The following is a 20,333-nucleotide window of genomic DNA, read 5'->3' as shown; positions in this document are numbered from 1 at the left end:
CCTTTCTTTCCAATTCATTAATTCCATGTTTATATTTATTTATTCTTAAAGAAGTGAAGATACTCACATTATAACATTCTGCATAATATTGTTACATCCTGAATGATTGGAAGAGTTGATAGGACTCTGTGGTTCTGGACCAAAGTGGTTCAGGTTTTATGTGACAAGTCAGAACTGCTTTGTGTCACTTGGTCAACATAAACCCATGTTGGGTTCCTGAAGGCTCTGTTCTCGGGCCACTTCTCAATTCACAGACGATTCCTGTCAGGTACTGGAAAGTACAAACGCTTTGTATTTATCTGCTTGCTTCTTTTAAATCATGAGTATAAACATTACTGTCTCCTGCGGTTTTCCCCAAAATATTACTCTATTCACGTTGCACCTTGTCTTTTTATCTGCTTAAATTGGCCTTTTTTAAGGTTATTTTTCTTTTAATTTGAATTTTCTTTTGCTTCAATGTGTCTTATCTCTGTTTCTCTGTTTTCCTGCACAGAAACTTTGAATTTCACTTTGTGTGAAAGGAGCAACACCAACATTTTCTCTGCATTGTCTTTAGCAGTACAAACAATTGTGCTGCTAAACAATCATGTTTTGCATTCTTCTGCTACAAAACCATAATGTTATCATAATACGAGAATCTCACACCTACTCAGAAGATGCTTGCTCACGAAGATTCTCTATAAATTGTAGGGTAAAACAAACAAACAAACAAAAAAAACGCTGCTTTTTATCTTTCGCAAACATTTACCACTTTGACACCAGAGCATTTTTTTTTTCTCTTCCTTTTCTGCGCCTTCTGCTCTTTTCCCCGTCTTGTTGTCTGCCGTGCATCAGGGCTGCCCTGTGGCACACGGCTGAAAAGCACCCGGGCACTTTTGATTTCCACTCAAGGTGGAACGTCACCCTTTGATTTCCTGTTTTAACATTCAAGAGGCGGGAGGCGAGGAGGAGAGGCGTTATTGATCAGAGCGGTGTAGTGAAGGTCAGCAGGAAAGGGAGGAGAAAGGGAGGGATGGAGCGGGTGGTGGTGGGGGGGATGAAAGAGGACAGGGGCAGAGATGGAGGGGCAGGGGAGATGAAAGGAGGAGGAGGATGAGGAGAGGGGTTGAGTGAGCAGACAAGCTGCAGGACTTTGTGTGTGTGTGTGTGTGTGTGCGTGTGTGTGTGTGTGTGTGTGTGTGTGTGTGTGTGTGTGTTGCTCCTCAGATATCCTGCTGATTGAGCTTGTGCTTCTCAGTGTTCAGCATTCAGCTTTCAAGTTGATGGTTGAATTGATATTTCTTACCCCGCTGTGTTTAGTGTTTGTGTATCTGCCCGGGCTCGTAGCGTAGCGCGTCGGAGTGTCTCTCCATATCTGCTCAGATCTACTGTACAGCACGTGTGTGTTAGTACTAAACTGCTGTTTTCTTTTCATTTTTTTTTTTTTTGCCTCACTAAAGTAAATCTCACCCCGACTCGCCTCTCTTTCTCCTCCTCTCTGTCTCCCAGGGGTGCAGTGTGTGAGTTAGGAGGAGGTATGACTTGCCTTGGTGGGCTCATGGTAAGTGAGACACACACACACACACACGCACACACAAAAGCAGCAGACTTCTGCAAGGAAAAGTGTCTCGGCTTCTCTAATAAAACTAATCATCGCCAATCAATATACGCACAGCATGAGCACGCAGTGTCCTTATCTATTCAGGCTCCGTCATTCACTTCCTGCGCGCTGGAATGCGAGTTTAGATTTGCGAGCCTTCAGGGGGAATTTGCATGCAAACACTTTACTCACAGCAGTTTAATAAAGCGACTCATTTGTGTTCAGGGTTTACCGCCAGATTCACTGAGCAGATTATGCCTGAGTGTTTCTCCTGATTGGTTGGTTTTGTTTTTTTGTTTTTTTCCCCCTGGAGTCTGCGTCGAGAACAGTTAGTCGTTTCTAACATTAAATGGCTTAAAAGAGAAAAGTGTGCTGGAAAGAATTTGTGTTTAGAAGAAGAAGAAAAAAGGACTTTCTAAAGTGCCACATCAAAAGTGTGTAAAAAAAAAAAATCCTGTTTGCAATAAATGCAGCAGAGTTGAGCTGCAGAATGTCTTCCTATCCAGCTACAGCGGGAGGTTTTCCAGCAGTGTTGAGGATATATTAGGACAGCCCACTCAATATTGAGAAATGTTCAGATTTTATATCTCAATAAAGCTTGTTTTAATTGTTAAACATAAGATATAAACTTAAACTACGTTATCTAACTGGAAACGGTTTGGACACCTTTCCTCTGTATATGTAACCAAGGTTACCCACCTTGGTTACATATCATCAGTCTAAGGCAGGTTTGCCCCTCTCCTCTCTGCACCTCTGATCTATTTGAGGTGTTTCTTGCTTGTTCAGCCTGTATTAAGTCACATAAAGATCAAGATCTGGGATTTGTCCTAAAAGTTCCAGTTCAGCTTCAGCTTGAAGTTTTTTTTTTTGTTTGTTTTGTTTTTTTTACAGTTTCTTTGACATTTCAAATACAAATACACAGTAGAAGAATTGGTTCTGATTCTGTAAAGCATCCCCAAACCATGACACTTCCACCTCCACGTTTCACAATTAATGTTAGGTTGTGTTTTTTTATTGGTTTGTTTATTTTTAGCTGCGTTGTTGTCCTTTGCTCTGATGGCCAAACAATTTGTTCTTAGACTCATTTGTCCAAGGAAAACTAGACTAGAAACTTTAGTCTGTCCTTAATGAGCAGTGGGTTCTTCCCAGCCTCTTTTTGATTGTACATTTCACACACTTTCATGTATTAACAACAGCAAGAACCTGCTTGCAATGACAGTTAAGTTTTCGGGAACTATTTTTAGCATCAGACCTGAGCTCGTTGCCAGTCGTTTTGACTGTCCTCCGCTTGGGGACTGTCTGATGTTTAATTCTTTTAAATCCCCCTTAAATCTCACAGACCCAAAGCTGCCACAATCTTGTTTCTTAGAGGTTTTAGACGCTATTTCAATCTTCACACTCGCTTTAACAGAGGAGAACCAAACTAGTTGTCTGAGTGATGAAGTTCTCATTTATTCCTCTCCAAAATGAGCATTTTCTTTTATTTTACAAAACAAATTAAATATATTTTTTAAATTGTTGATTTACATCACTTGAATTGTGTGTTTAAAAATGTCCTAGGGTGTCTTAATCTATTTTATGTCTGCAGATAAAGATTCCTGTGATTGACAAAATTATTTAGCATAAAATTTAATCAAAAATATGCAAACAAGCATCCGCTTTGTCACAAAAGTAGTGAAACTTCAATAAGCCGTTGAGTATTTGGATGCCTAATACACTCCTCCACACACATGTGGAGACACCCTGCAGTCTGTCAGCTATAGGGCTTATTAGTCAGAGTCTTCTGGGGCCCTCCATATAGCAGGCTTCAGTGTCCCATCGATCTGTTAGATGCCAATGAGTGTGTGTGTATGTGTGTGTGTGTGTGTGTGTAAAACGCTGAGTTTTATCTCCTAGCGGTCAATACACCGTGTTTTGACATTGGTGGTCTGAGATGGGATCCTTCCTTCACACCTCTTCCCTCCTTCATCCGTCACTGACACCACTCTCCCCGCATTTTCTTGTTTTTTTTTTTTTTGTTTTTTTTTGTGAAAGTATGATGCTAAATATTGTTGAGTGTTTGACCATTAATTCTCAGTAAAAATCAGCATGAAGATGTGATGAAACTATCGTTTTCTGAAAGTCGGAGGGTCAACCCACTAAACGCGTTTTTGAGCGTTCTTAAATACGTTGTTGCCTTTCCAATGCACTTCTCATCTCTGAAAAAAAAATTATGAATCGAGATTTTTTTTTAATAGTGGGTTTCTCAAGAGATTAGCAGTGGTTCTGCAGACTTTAGTTTGAATCATCCTGGTGCAGTCTGAGTCTGAATGGATTTTTGTTAATATAAAACAACTCAAACTTGAAATAAGTGCTAATTTATGGATGTATTATTTAATTTGGTAACACTTTATTTGAAGGGGGTGAATAAGACTGACATGACACTGTTATAAACATAACATAACATCTGTCATGAACATGAATAAGCCTTTATGAATAGTTATGACTGTTGTCATAAAGCGTCATTCGGTAAATTATGACACTTTTAATACAAAGTTGACATTATTCAAAATGTCTTTGTTATGACAACTTGACATTAACCAATAAATCATTACTGTTTAAACTTTACCTTTAATAACATAAAGTTACCTAATTCTTAAAGTGCAATCAGTAATACTTTTATAACAAATATATATCAGTAATGATTTCTTGGTTAATGTCAAGTTTTACCGAATGACTCTTTATGACAACAGTCATAAATATTCATGAAGGCTCATTCATGTTCATGACAGGTGTTATGTCATGTTTATGACAGTGTCATGTCAGTCTTATTCACCCCCCTTCAAATAAAGTGTTACCATTAATTTTTATGACTTCCCAAAAAAAGGGCATTGTTCTTTGAATTAATTGACTTAATCTTTAATTTATTTCCATTCGGTCTGAAACTGAAACCCGTAAAACTGACATGTCGACTCTTAGAGCCGGACTGTTTTCGCGTCGTGTCGACATTAGGAATGATTACTTAATGTTCGAAGAAATATTTGCTGTTGCTTTACATAATCGGTTTGGCAGATTATTTGTGTTTGGTTAGTAAAGTCATTATTCTCACAGATTTGTGACTGCTTACTAGCTGAGCGTGCAGATTGATGCTCCTGTGTCGACCAGCTGGACTCCCGTTCCTTCAGCTGTGTGCTCTGGTGGAGCCTGAAGGTGTCGTCCCGTTATTTCAGCAGATGGCGAGCAGCCCCGCACCTCACTCAGTGACCCCCTTCAAACGCCCCTCAGGGTTTCAACATGTGTGTCTGTATGTTCACTTCTGCAGACAAATGCATGCATGATGGTTCCAGAGCAGGTTGTGCCGTTTTATTTATACTGATTTCGCCCATCCAGATGTGGATTTATTTATTTTTATTTTTTTTTAAAGAAATCTAACTTTCTTTTCACCATTCAATAAGGGGGGGAAAGTAAGGTTTTTTAAGAAAACCAGTGTTGGCACAGCTTGCAATGTGTGAATAAAATAAATTATATTAGACTAATATAATGCTTTATTAGGGCACTCAAAGATGCCTTTCAATGAAATCAGTCATTTCCAGGCAGGCCGAAGGTGACAAGCTGCAGAACTGTTGCGCGTGGCATCATGGCCTCTTTAGGATGACAAGTTGCTCAAAATAAAAATCTGTTCACTTTTAGCTAGAAAGCTGAAAATTGGATATCCATGAGTTGCAGAAATGGTTTATATTTGGTTCAAACACAAAAATCCTTTTTTTTTTTTTGCTCACAACCATCACAGTTCCCAAACCTAAACCCAGTGGAGGGCCTGTAGGGTGAGCTGCAGAGAGCGTTAGGAGACCCCAGGACTGACTCTGACTCTAAGGTTATAATGGCCGGTTATGTAATACCTGCCAGTGACTCATTCATTTTGGCTAATCAGGCAATAAATTGCCAATAATCAGTTGACGAGTTTGACCCAATGACCCAGTTGACTTCATTTAAATAATTTTTTTTATTAGATTTTAGTGTAGCATTGAAAATAAAAGACAATATATGGAGCTGGTGTAATATTATTAGGGCTAGTTGTTAGCTAGATCATTTTAGCAGGATGTGCTAAAATTGAGAATTAGTGTTACACGGCTATTGGCAAAATGTTATGTCTCTAGCTAAAAAAAAATACAGTTATATCATCAAGTTATCATGGCATTATTGCATCCAGAAGGTCAAAAATGATGATATTTTCTGCTGTTGTGCAGAGTATAGTCAAAGTCAAAGATTGCTCTCTGGAGAAATTCTTGGTTTCCTAAATATTGCCAAACGGGGTTCAGTACAATAATGGCAGCAGAGACACTGACAATTTCACCACTGATGATTTTTATAAACAATAATCTCTTAAAGAGGGAGGGGATTTCTGTGTTTTCTAAGGGTAAGATAATGTTACTGCAACACAAGAGGAATTTCTTTTAAGCCATTTTGCACGTCTTAACGGAGGTGCCGACAAATTTGACCCACTTGGAGATGCAGGCGCCCTCTTTAACAAAAGCCAACAGCCTGACATACGCTTGCTGATACAGGAAAAAGGCATTTGTAAAGAAAAAGACCGTCAAAAAGCCGAGAGTCTACACCGGAGCGCACACCTCACCCCCCTCCCTATCTACATCTCCCTCGCACACGTCGAAACGCGGCAGCTCTCCATTCTCTCGTCGTCGTTTCGCAGTATACGCTCCGCAAAGTTATATGAAGGGCATCAGGCAGGCCCGGCGAGCCGAGTGCAGAGTGACAGCGGCGAACGGAGTGATGGCTCGGCCTGATAAACACCCAGCGTCAAATGAAAAGGCTTTGCGCTTGCCATCATCCCCTGTCACAATGCAATTACCGAACAGAGTGATAGCAAGATAGCAGGCCCCCACCGCTAGCCACAATGATAAAAGTATTGACTGATTTGATTGAATGATTAAAATAATGCAGACATAAAAATGGGGTGAAGATAGAGAGAGGGGAAAATGGCAGGGAGAGACGGAGAGACGGAGGGCGGCGTGGGCCGGGCTGGCAAGGAGCGAGGCTTTTGTAGATACGGTTATGTCATTATTGTGTGCGTGCGTTCAGATGTTTGCTTCATCTGAGGCTGCTGTTTTTTATTTTTTTTTATTTTTGGGGGGTTTGTTCTTTTGTTCCGTGTTGTTTAATTTCTCCGTCTCTTTCCTGTCTCTCCTCCGGCTCTCAGGTTGCCATTTCTGCTGACGTGAAGGAAGTCCTGCTATCAGATGGGAATGAGAAGTCCATTCAGAGTATCCTTTCATCGTCCTCTCCTCTCTCTCTCCGTCTCTCCATCGCTGCCGTAGCTCCATTAGCTCACAGCGATTCATGTGCGATCGTACAATTTTTGTTCCCGCGGAAAAAAAAAACAAAAAACCCTTTGCTTTTCTTTTGTCCCTCAGTGAGATAGTTAGGCGTTTGATTGTGTGTCCTTTTAGATGGAAATCTATGGTGCAGGAATGTTTTTTTTTTTTTTTGTTCTGTGATTAAAATGTTCACATCCTAAAGGGAAAACATTGGGCTTTTTTTATTTTGAGTTTCAAATATTTACTTTCCTTCCTATCAGTATGAAAACGTATTGCAACGGATACCATCTCATTGGATTTATTGACACTGAGAGGATTAGCATCCAAAAACGAGAAACAATCAAATTTAAAGTTCTGCATATGGGGTCTGAAATGCTGCTTTTTCTGATGGTTCGTTGCCTTCGCTGTCAGCTATCAAACGGTAGAGAATCATGGAGCAAAAGGCAGACAAATTAGCGCAACACTTTTGCTGCTTCTCTTCAAGCGTAAATAAGAATACAATTGTGGAAAGCAGCGTTTTAAAAAAAGATATCCGGTTTTATTTTTAAGACTTGGATGAGAACGATAACCACAGTGCAAAGATTCATGTCTGAATCAACAATTTAAAGAGGTATTTAGAGGTTGCTTTAACTGGAGTTCTTTCACTTAAGAGGTTGTAATCAGTCATAAGTTTGCTGGCGTTAAACAACTTCACTAAAATGAAGACGACTAGTTTCAAAGGATTCTGGTAGCAGTGGCGAGGTCAAGACAAAAGTGGACTTGAAACTGCTTCACTCTCTAAAATGTGGAGCCATGCAAACTGTATTTTATTTGCTTTAATATGCTGCCAGGTTTGCAAAAGAAAGTTACTTACACAAGATTGTATGTGCCGATGAAACCAAATAATATTTACATAGACTGTATTAGAAACAAAAAAAACTTTTTATTTCACTGCCGGCAAAACATGTTGCCACATACTTAACATGCGGGTTGAGGTTTATAGGTTTTTATGTTGCTTTTGAAGTTATGGCCTCTTCCGTTCTGAGTGGCCTTCCAGCCAATGTTGGGACTGAAAACTTTAACAAGAACATTTGGGTGAATGCGGCTTTATTCACGATGAACCAAACTTTTGGACATGTTGGTTTATTGTGTTAAAAACCTCTGCAGCCGTGCCTCCACATTATTCTTATGTGGGCAAATGGAAATAATAGTTTTAGTCCTACTTGACCTAAAACATGACATTTTTGTGTGTTTTAATGATAGAAAGTGAGAAAGGAGGGTCAATGTCTTTTTAAAACATGAACGTAAACATCTTGTTTCAACTATATATCTGTTAGTTATTCATGATTCATTTGGAAGTAAATAGGATTTTTCTGTGTTCTTTCAGCTGATTGGACTGAATTCTGCCTTTTGCAAATGTTAACCCCTGCACTGTAAAAAAATATATTTTCCGACTCAACTTGACTGAGTCTAGTTCCCTTGTTGGGTTGACTCAGTTAAGTTGTATCAACTTAAACTGTCACTTAAAAAAAGCTGTTGGTATAACTTCAATTATGTTGACTTAACTGTCTTTAGCAAGTATATTAAACTAAAACTGATTAGTTAAGAGAAAATAAAAAATTTATTCAGCCAAGTCTTTATTGTATTTCATTAAGTTGATTTAACATGAAAATTTATATTTTTGTAAATTAAATTAAATTAAAGTCAACTTTAAGATGTAGGTTTTATTACAAATCATGCTTGTGACTTTAAAGGAGGAACACAAAGTCTTGTGGACATTATTTTAGTCAAGTCAGTCTCTGCCTAAATGCTAATTAATCCTCATTATTACATAATAACTGACAAGTAATGCATCCAAATATGAAGTCCATGGTCAGTCTTGTTACTGGTGTTTTCTGAGTCAGAAATTAGTTTTTTTTCCCCCACTGAACTTGCAGCTCATGACGGACCCTAGATGTCGTGTCGGAGTGCAGGAGAACAGCTGGGCACAATCTGAGGAGGGGTCATCTACCAACCGCATCCGCCAAAATAAGAGCGCTGCGACTGGCATCCTGTCAGATTTAGTTTTGAGAGTTTATCTAACGCTGAGGTTTAGGGTGAGAGCTTGAAGCGATCTTTACAATCAAGTTTGTTTGAAATGCTGGGTGTGTGTTTTTTTTTTCTGTCTTCTTCAAATTTAGACATGTAATTATGTTTTTAGAAGAAATCTTTAGGTGAGATTTTTGGTGTCGTTTCTTCTTTAAGTGGGGCATCGATCAAAACACGCTCGTCTTTTCATCACAGCTCTTCTTCCCTCATTTCATTTCATCTTTTTTTCCCTCCTTTAATCCTTTTAGATCTTCCAGTAATCAATGGGGCAGCGCCGCAAAAAAGGACAAAAGCAGCTTGTTTCACCGTCTGTTAACAAACGAGGGAAATCTAAATATGCGTCTCGCTTTCCCCCGTTGAGCGACGCGGCTCTTCCAAATTTAACCCCGCTTACGGCATCTCCGTCCCCAGCCGGGCTACAATGCTCCTTCTCTGATCACAATAAGACCAAACAATAACATCGCGAAGACTGTAAAACACACACTTGGACACGCAAACAATACGCCATTGACCGGCCGCTTTGTTTCCTAGAACAAACACTCGGGGAGAATTGTAAGTGAATTCAGAGCGAAAAATGGAAGCGAGTACACACACACACACACACACAGAGAGAAAAGGTGGGGGGTGAGAAAGACTCAGGATTTGTCCCGGACTCTGCCAAATTGGTCCATTCACACACTTTGTGGTATTTCCTCCCGTTGAGGCCTGAGCCGTGTCCTAATGGCCTCTGTTTATCTCGCGTGGCTTTTTATTTTGCGGCAGAATGGAGAGCGATGGCGGCTGTTGATAGGGCTTCAGATTTATTCAGCGAAATAGATGAGAAGATACGAAAAGGAAGAAGAAGAAGTTGTGAACGGATGGCATTTACTGTACACGCTCTGGGAGAACAGATTTCCCACTTTTCGTAGAAGTTGTTGACCTCCTTTATTGTTGTCAGGCCTCCCGCCCCGCCATAAAAAAACAACAACAAAAAAACATGCAGCGAAGAGAGCAGAAACCGCTGCTGCTCTGACCTTGAATACTCATGTAGGAAATCAATGGAAATGTTCCATTAAGAATGATTGATGCATGTCATTGGCCACTGCCGCTCGGCCTCAAGTGATTGAAGAAAATGTTTTTTTTTCCCCCCCACTTTAAAGCTCAACAAGACTCAAAATTCTTTATTTGATTTCTCAAATCTCTTTTTTTTTACTGCTGTGCATGTCTTCACTTGGGGACAGGTGTGTGTGTGTGTGTGTGTGTGTGTGTGTGTGTGTGTGTGTGTGTGTGTGTGTGTGTGTGTGTATAAACTTTCCCTCAGTGGCGTAAGCGTGCTCTGACCGGCCTTTCGTGCTCACTCCTTCGCAGGCGTTCCGATTGTGTGCAAATAAGACACATTTCTGCATCCTAAATGCTCCTCGCCTGCGTAACCTGTGTGTCGTTTGTGTTTCTCGTCGTGGGACGCCTCTGAGATCCGTAACAGATTTACAGCGATCAGTTCATCACATGTTCCGGCTCTCTTCATCCATCCCTCTTGTTCTTTCCCCCCACCCTGCCTTTGTCGATTGGATTCGTCTCGGCCCTCTGCTGGCTTTAAAGACAAGGAAATCCTAATTGAATTGCTTTGCAACTCCACTAGTCGCTGTATTAATAGACAACTTGACATCAATCACCCAGCCTTTGTGTGTCTTCATTTGTGTGTGTGTGTGTGTGTTTTATTTTTTCTATCTGTGGTTAAAAGCCTTTCCATTGATCCGGTACGAAGCAGCTGTGATGTAGCGCTCCGTCCCTGGACATCATTTCTGCTCACTCATGCTTTCCTCCATGCGGGTATTGTTGACCACTCAACATGTTTCCCACAGTTCTCTAGTTTTATATCTTCTGATATCCTTCCCGGCAACACTGACATCCACGTTTACAACGGACGTGCTATTACGTTTGCTTTAAACTAAACATCGCTTTGAAAGAGCTGATTAGTCAAATGTTAGGTGACCGTTTGTCTGCTGAACACTTTAAGCTCTTTGTCCCAAAATAATTTGTATCCGTTGTGTTCGCCGATAAAGAGCAACTTGGAGCGTCTTGATTCAGGACCTAATGAGATCTGAGCACCAACAACTTTCTTTCATGGGACTTTTTGATAAATTATAAATGGCAATGTTTCATTTTTAGTCTGTGTTAGATGTGGTTTTATTTTTTTCAGTGTAAACAGGAATCATTTCAGTTTTAACCTGAAATGATAATAATAATAATCATAGAGCAGCATGCTGTTGAAAGTGCACATAGAGATACACACACATAAAAGAACACGTACACGTCATGCACCCAAACACACGCAACACCCACGCGACACAAACACACACAATTTGGCAAAAAATGTGGGGTGAACTTAATGTTGGTTCGTGAAAAGCAGGAACTTGCGCCGCCGCCGCTGCCTCCTGCCCACATTTTAGAGATGAATCCTTGACCGCTGCACCTCAGATGTTCGGAGAGTGGTCGAGAGGAACAGACAGGCCGGAAAGTTTGGGTCAACGCACGTATCGTCAAGGTAAGATAAATCCAATTGAGAATTTGTGACATGAGTTAAACACTTATATGTGTTATTAACTGTTCTATTGCTTAAAAGCTTTCTTGTTTTCACTAGAACAATATTTTAGTTTGAGGTGTTTAGATTCGTGGTCTCCAGCCACAGACTCCTGAAAAGTGTTGAACATAATCATCGGCTGACTCTGTGGGCTATTTTGAAGTAAATTCGTTTGATTTTCAAATGTCTGCTGTGATTCAAATGCGACTTGGTCAACACGTATTTGTGTCATCGTGTCGCCCGAATCTCCAACTGGAAATACGGTCGCTTCATATATTCAGCGTGAAAGAACTCGTCCCGTTTTGAGCGTTCTGCAGATTAATTATCGGGCTTTAAAGTCCAAGCATGCGCACAGGATCATCCAAGAAAAGTGACCCTCTTTGATGAGGATCAATGGTCCAGAAAACATGCACACACTCCTCACATGCAAGGACAGGCTAAAATGAACCTAATTGTTGTCCCCGTCTCAAAAAAAAAAAAAAAAAAAAACATTTTCCAATGACTGTTTTTTTTTTTTTGCTCCCCTACGTCCTCTCTCTCCGTCTCTCCATCCCTCGCTCCTGAGCATATTTACATGAGTGGTAGATGGAGTGAAAAAGTAAACGTATAATTAGGCTACATTACTTTGATTGTTTTCTTTTCAGATTATGCCTGCTGTCATCTCGGCGCCGCAAGAGAGGGCGAAGGCCACGATGCGATTGTGCTAGGGGATGGAGAGGGAGGGGCATGTCGCGCGATGTCGTTTGCACACTCATGCATACGTGCGAGCGTTGTGTGTTGGGGCCTCCCACTGTGAACTGAGATTGTATTTCTAGCAGGGCCTAATGTTTTGTTTACTGAGTGTTAAAAATGCCTAATTAATAATCCCCCCCACCCCTCCTCCAAATCTGCCTGACAGTGGGAAAGAGAGAGAAAGGCAAAGTGGCGTGGAAAAAGAGGTGAAGAGGAAAGCTGGGCGCTTGGAGGAGGACAAAACAGCAGCACCGGTTCAGAGGCGGATTTCAGCGGGACAGAAAACCGCAGCGGCATCAGGATGAACCGTGTGTCTCTTTCGTCAAGCGTCCCTTTGAGAGCGATATTTATAAATCGAGCACACTTGTTTTTTTTTTTTTTGTGAGGTTGTGGGGATTTGGTTGCAATTACATGCGTGCGTGTTTAAAGGCAGGCGATTAATCTGAAAACGTTGGATTTGTTGATGTTACAAATTCATGTTTTAGGTCTTGACGTTACCTATCGAGACCTGAAAGTATCTCTTCGGCTTTTAGGAGGGTTACGAGGTTCACACAAAAAGATGAGCGAGGAGAGTCAGACTGATACGCTCAGTGGCAAGTTTTGCTTTAAAAAAAAAAAAAAAACACAGCAGGCGGACATTTGTGTAAAACTAAGGTAGCACGTACAATGAATAATCTTTCCACCAAAGCACAGCCAATTTACAGTTAACATTTCTAAAGTGTGTTTGAAACAAAACGACTTCTTTTAAACCTTCTTGAATATGAAAACCTGGAAAATGGAGATGTTTTGGTTCGAGACAATATGTAAAACTCTTTCTGATGGATATATTCTGTACATACGTTCAGAATACATATATATATATATATATATATATATATATATATATATATATATATATATATATAATATATATGTATGTATTGTGAATCATTGCATTCTAGCTGTGTCCCAGAGCTCGACTTTGGCAATGTTCTCAAAACCAGAGAAAATAAATAGAAGCGCCGGGGGGTTGAAAAGCAACCTGTGCGGAAGGTGGGCTCTTCCTCTCGGCATGTGTGTGTGTTCACAAGGTATAAATGTCAAGTGTCATGTCAGACGCTCCCTTGCTTTATCCCGCAGACGTCATGTCTTCCTCTCTGATGCGTTCTCCTGGTCTCTACTGAGGCAGAAAAACAGTGGGGGTCACGGAGAGCGAGGTGTCAGACAGCCAGCAGCTCAGTGCTGAAGAGGAAAAGAGCAGTGAAGGTGGAGAAAGAGAAGACGAAGACAAAGAGCTTTTTCTCCATGTCGGGGTCTTTTTTTGTTTTTTTTTTAGCAGCGCCGCTTGGTTTCTTTCACCACCCGTCCAAATGCTGAACTTTTGTCTCTGTTTCATGTGTGTGTTACAGGGTGGTGAGGTGGGACTGCGAGGTGGACATTTCAGCGCTGGAAGGTCACTTTGATACAGTCATGTGTGCAGACTGGTATGTTTACACACACATACACACACACATACACGCGCACACACACACACACACACACACACACACACACACACACACACACACACACACACACACACACACACACAGATTTATCTCTGTATGTGTCCGTTTCTGACATTCAGTCTCACTTTTTGCATGACGGTCCCTGCGTCCCCCCACCTGTGCCTGGACCTTCTCCTGATTCGGCCACACACTCTCTCTCTCTCTCACACACACACACATCCATACGCATGCTCCAATGCCCGCACGCATCCATTTTACACCAAATTGCTTCGTTTTCATGCTTAGTGTCCCAGCAAATGGATGACTTAGGCAAATTGCAAATAATTGCGCCTTGACAAGAAAGGAGACTCGGTAAGATAAAGGAAGAGTCTGGGGAGGAGTGGAAACTGAGACGGAAAGGGAGAGATGGAGCAACATAAACACAACAATTAGCCCATCAGATATTAAAATGTATGTGACCATCCAGAAAAACCGAATCTTCTCCCCTTCTGCTGAAAGACCAACAATAATGGAGGCGTAACTCAAAAGGAACATGCACTAATAAATCTGGGACAAACTTTTAAGAAATTAATTTTAGAAGTTTTTATTTTTATTTATTTATTTATTTTAAATGCTGCGTTTGCGTACATTGCAGTGTGCTGTTTTGTTTGAATTGTCAAGTGTTTTGGTCAACTCTTGTTGATTTTTAACGTGCTGCATAAATACATTTGCATTGGCATGTTGGGTAAAAGTTTGTTCAAAAAAATGTATTGAGAATTGGAAAGTTAGTTTGAAGTAGTGTTCTCCCTGAATGCATTTAGATTTTGGACGTTGGAAGAACAAACTCTGTCATGACGATTACAATGGTCAGAAACATCTCCAGGTCAGTTTGACCATTATGCAGCCAAACCTCGCAATTTCTGTTCATCCTGCTTACTTTTTTACCAAGGGAACAAGATATTTTAGGCAAAATTGACTTAACCATTAGTTTATTTGTTTTTTGAAATTGGGCAAATAAAAAAAATAAAAAAATCTGGAAATAAATAATCATAAAAATATGAGGGATTTCATGGAGAGTGTTGTAGGTGCATCAGGAGCCAGGGAAACTTTCTATCCTTCTTCTCAACACAAAGTTTGAGCATGTGTCCAGTGCAGCTAAGATTCTGCTAGAGGACTGCCTCTTGTCACAGTCCTGTTTGATGGGTGAACAGAAATGATGTCAAGTGATAATTTTTTGACGTGGAGGGTTGTCTGGTTTGAGAGCTCGGCATCTTCTTGTCTTTGCTTTTGGCATCTGAGGTGGTCATGTTGTTGTCTTCGTGCCACTTAATCCGCCAACTAGGAAACGTAAAAAGAAAAGCTCTCGATTTACCGATCCGTCTACATTTTGACCCTTACGTTTGGTCATAAGATATGGATCGTTTTCTGTGACAATGAGTTCCTGAGATTCCTCCAAAAATTGGATGAGGAGACCCACCATGTGGGTCAAACCTGGGAATGGAGCTGTTTCTCCGATGCGTCAAAGGAAGTACATCTGATCACGACGCCTGCTGGGTGGCTCTCTCTAAAGCGTCTGCTGGCAGATCCCGCTGAGAGGAGACCCTTAACGGCAGACCCAGAACTCACCGGAGAAAGACGATCCGTCTCATCTTTTTCAAGTGGAAGATTTGAAAGTGTGGCTGTGTTCTTAAGCCTCTCACCTTCTGTCGGTCTTTGGGTGGTCCCACTAACACAGTCCCAGTAATTCCTGATGTGGGCAGTTGTGTTAAAACTCTTAAAGGGGTGCGGGGAGGGCGGGGGCGGGGGGATACACATTCATCCAACTTCACAAACACTGAAGAAATCCAGGTTGCATAAGGGTGTGCATCTCTCTGCATAAGTGTGTGCAATGTGTGCTAAGTGCTGCATTAGCAAATGGCATTATCATTATTTTAATGTCATGGTCATTACAGGTAATAGTCAGGTACAACACCCATTGAGAGAGGGGGTGCAAGCAGCTAAAAGAGGATATTTTACAGTGGACTGGCGCATTTGCGTGACAGACAGAAGCAGAACGTCTGAAACCGCGGCAAATTGTACGTGAGGTTTCGATATTGCAGGTTCTTTTCCCCCCATTTATCACAGCAGAACACCAAGCCGAAGCAGCGCGCGCCCGCGCTTGCGCAAGAGCCAGAAAGTTGTTTTTCTGTGTGGTCCCGCAATCTTTTCCCGCATGCAAATGCAAGCGAGCGATTTGTGCCATGATTGCGCTGCCGGCAGCCGAAGAGCGACGGCTGCCGAATTAACGCGCGAGTCGTTGTGACGATCACCTTCGAAAAGGTCAACAGCAGTGAATTGCACTCCAATTAATTACAGCTTCTACCTGTTACAGTGGATCTACTGCTGAGAAGAGTGGAGGAAGGAAGGAAGGAAAGTTTGCCTCAGCTGCCCTTTTCTTGTGATTTCCTTTCCATCTTCGATGAAATCGTGTTGCTAGAAAGTTAAACGGCGCCTTGAGACAGATCTAACATGTAGGATGAAATCTGAGCTGCACATCTTTCCAAGTTCCTTATTGTACATGTTGGGTAACATAATTGTTTTTCTAATAAACACGGCTAAAGATTCAATTGCGGACTTAAATAAAAACGTTTAAAAGTGCGTTCAACTTTGAGCTACACATTTCATTTTCACGAGCCTGAATTCTGTGTCCTTTGATCAAACCTGCTACAGACAAATAAACATTTAAATGCGCATGAAGACACAACATAGGCAACAAAACAATCTGCTCACCAGGAACAAGCATCGGGAAACACACAAATTGCTGGAGTGTTGTCTGTCTCCTCACATTTATGGCTGGCAGACACGGGCAGACCTGGAGAGACGGGGATTCCTGCATTGGACATGTGGATGGCAAGGAATCTTTGGCCGGGACGCTCGGAATGTCTGCCTTCTCCAAAAAGCTGCCCGTGTGTGTGCGTCGAGATAAAGCTCTGCCTCTGTGTCTGCATCATTGTGAAATAGTCCATGTCTGCATGCGGTTTTTGTTTGTGACAAATCGCTGGCTTTGCTGCGTCTTGGTTTCGATCAAGCTGACTGGGTTGGGTTCCTGGTACGCAGAAGTCTGTCTGATCACTTGTGGCAGCGGTATTGAAGAGAAGATTAAAAAAAAAATGATTAAATTAAGCGGCGTCACTTTTCTTAAACACAAATGCTTGCATTCTTACTAGCTGTATATTTGAGTCTGTGATAGGCGGACGACCTGTGCCAGATTCGCCCCACCTTTCAGCGATTGGCCACTACCTCCACCAAAAATCTTTCATGTACAGTGTATGTTAATGATATTTACAACTTTCAACACAAGATGTATCCATTCACAAATGACACAAAATAAACTCTTCCCTTCTCGTCTCAGACTGACCTTAATTCGGATCATCCGTCTGTCGTGATTACACATCAGAAAACGAGGGAGAGCACCGCTAAGAAAACAATGAGTAATGCTTATATTGATAAACATGCAGCGAGTTTAACCGTGGAAATTACACACTGTGGAGAAGAAACTTAGCTCCCCACAAAGATATTTGTAAAATGAGTAAATAAATTCTGCCTGATTTCTTTTTTTTCTTTTTGCATAAAAATCTTTTTTTTGTTGTAGTAAAGCAGTTCCTCTCTAAAAATTATTTTATGTGGCGAGATTGGCCTTTTGCCACCTGAGGGATTTGAAAGTGTGAGCCGTTTTGCTTTCTGCAAACACGCCGCTTGCAGAAAGCAGTGTGTGTCTGCCTTACTTTTCACTGCTTTTTTTTATTGGTATATGTTAGCATAGTTAATTAGCTGTAAGTGGAAAATCATCATAATTAACAGAAGTAACGGCTTTCGAACATCCATCTGTGTGTAATTAACTTATCTAATGTGCTTCATTTAGTGACAAAGTTCCAGAAATGGGCTTTTCAATAATATTCCAATTTATTGAACCGGTCTGTACAGTTTGGTTGGTTGTGCAACATCTCTGGACTTGCAGAGAAATTACAATGAGAGGATGTTGCTAATCTCACGCTTTACTTTCACTGCATCTCTTTTATCGACTTTTCTGTGGCGCTATCTGGTGAGAAAACATCTTTTGACAGACAATATAGTGGTGATGCAAGACATTTAGAAACGATGGCTGCTTGGGTTGCTGTGGCGGCGCAGGGGTTGAGTACAGCCCTCATAAGGGAGGCCTTCATCCTCGACGCGGCCGTCGCAGGTTTGATTCCCGGCCTGGTGACCTTTGCGTGTCTTCCCTCTCTCGTTATCTACTTTCCTGTCTGAGCACTTTCAAATAAAGGCCACAAGAGTCAAAAAAAGACATAACTGCTTCCATGTTTATGTATGTAAATATTGCCTTAAAATCAAATATATCTGTAATTTATTCAGACTTTATTTGGTCGCAGCTTCAAACTTGCCGTCGTTCTGAGGAACGAGGCTTTACGGATGATCCCGTTCGTTTTCACAGTCTCACCCTCACATCCTTTACAAATGCGTAGGCGTACGTGTAAGCAGACCGATATAGAAGCAATGCTTAAACACAGTCTCACACGCCCGCGCTCCGACCTTCGACCTCCAGTCAGGTTAAACGGGAGTTCACTGGGCTGTTCTGGATGGGAGGGGTCACGGCCAGACAATGGGGCCCCCGACTGTCCGGGTGCATCGGGGGTGACCTCAAAGCCCTCTGAGGGGGAAGACGACTTAATTCGGGAGCGTGACCCTGACATTCAAACTGTCTGTTGTAGACGGCTTCATCTTGTTTTCTCTGCTGAAAATATCTTCCATTTTGGAAGTATTGTCGTGAGAAAATGGAAAAATTCGATCTTCGTAAAACCTTCTGTGATGAGCCTAGCTTCGTATTTAATATTTATTGACTGACACACTGCTCTCTTTGAAATAATTTCATTGTATTTGTTCGACGAATGTCGTCATTCGCCTCCTCTATGTCGGAGGTTTTGGTAGGTGCTTTTAATTTCTTGTATTTCTTTATTTAGTTATATATTTTACGTGAAATTATAATTTAGAATGAATCTAGCTTCACTTTATTCCCTAGTTAATGATTTCTATCCCTATTATAGTCGCATTTCTTATCACAGCATCAGCGTTTGTGTGTCGTGGCAGCAGCTTTTTCATTCTTCTGGCAAAATGTTGCCCCCTGAATGACACTCTGTCCTTCCCTTGGCCCGTGTGTGTGTGTGTGTGTGTGTGTGTGTGTGTGTGTGTGTGTATGGGTGCTTCTCAGCTGTTACCTCCACCCAACCAGCTCACTTCCTTGTTTTCCTTGCCGCTCACTTTTCCTGTGAATTGATATGTTTGGCAAAATAAACCAAACCGAAACCTCTCACCTCTACAGTCAGATAAACTTCTGCCAGCCCTTAAAAGAATAATACATTCTCCTCATAGACAAACACATCCTGTTCTTTTTTTTTTTTTTTTGTTCCAGTATGGATCGCAACACATAAATTATTCTGTCAAGCATTAATTATAGTATTGACAGATTACAGCACCTTAATAAACACATTTCTGTGTAAGCTTCGGCAGAACAAAGGCCTTCTGGTCTGAGCGCTTTTCGTGCGTGACGGAGGTCAGAGGATTTTCTAAGAGGAAAGGTGGAGACCATAACGGGAGGGACGGAGTCCAGATTGCCACGCCACTATCCAGGTGGACGGATGTGCGGGATTATGTCAAATCTGGACCGGATTGTTGCATTTTAGTCAAATTACTCCCTCCTTATCTTTGACCGGAGGCACACACACACACACACACACACACACACACACACACACACACACACACACACACACACACACACACACACACACAGACTCTATATTAGTTGCATAATGGCTTAAATTTGCCATCGTGGGTAGGCAGCGACTCTGTTTATAATTATTGTGATTTTTGTTACATCCTGTCAGCGGTCCCCGGTCTGTATCAACACTGTGGGGCTTCTTCTGTTTAAAGGAGGAAACTCGAGTTTTTGTAACCTAAAGCAGAAATGCTTGTTTTACTTCTAAGTTTCCATTCAAAGAACACAATGTGTGGTTTTGTTCATTTTTTGTTGAACAAACTTTCCTTTTGAGAGCAACACGGTCATGTGAAAAAGTGAGGCAGCGATATGAGAAACGTCGCTTCGCCCATACAATTTGAAAAATTCTCAGAAATTTGTGCAGCAAAATTCAACAATAAAAATGGAAGAACAAACTTTTTAAAACAGGAAAAGAAATCGAAAAACCTTGTATATTTAACTATCTGCTGCACTTCAGAAAGAACGCTGCTGAAGTTCCCGAAGTTATTCCAGGAATACGGATCAACACAAGCTGTCGGGAATATTGTGTCCAAACTTTTCCTCCAATTAGAAAACACAACTTTGTTGGATTTACTGAAGAAGTTTAACTGAAATCGAATCACTTTATTTTGCATAAATGCATTTTCTGTTCAAAGTTTGTGGGGCGGCCGAGGCACCATTACTCTCTTACACTCTTTGCTCTCATAAAAATGACTTTAAACTGTGCGATGCAAACGATTACCATTTGGACTTTACAGTTGAGGGTTCACACTGTCACACAGAGAGATTTAATAGAATAGAAAATCCTTTAAAAAGTTGACGTTTT

The 20,333-nt window shown here is 41.2% G+C and overlaps 1 protein-coding gene across 1 annotated transcript in view; it reads left to right on the top strand.

The window, feature by feature from the left end:
* The window catches only part of camkmt (calmodulin-lysine N-methyltransferase), a 107,719-nt gene that overhangs the window by 70,391 nt on the left and 16,995 nt on the right, over positions 1–20,333 (top strand). The window contains exons 5-8 of the mRNA XM_014975838.2: positions 1,489–1,540; positions 6,774–6,837; positions 11,416–11,482; positions 13,639–13,713. Coding sequence (XP_014831324.1) covers positions 1,489–1,540; positions 6,774–6,837; positions 11,416–11,482; positions 13,639–13,713 — 258 coding nt within the window. The remainder of the gene's footprint in view (positions 1–1,488; positions 1,541–6,773; positions 6,838–11,415; positions 11,483–13,638; positions 13,714–20,333) is intronic.

This window comes from Poecilia mexicana, unplaced genomic scaffold (assembly GCF_051168715.1).
Source record: "Poecilia mexicana isolate PSO_F unplaced genomic scaffold, ASM5116871v1 scaffold_15, whole genome shotgun sequence".
Taxonomy (NCBI): domain Eukaryota; kingdom Metazoa; phylum Chordata; class Actinopteri; order Cyprinodontiformes; family Poeciliidae; genus Poecilia; species Poecilia mexicana.
Note: the sequence above shows the minus strand (reverse complement) of the source record. Positions and strands in the feature narration are given on the sequence as shown.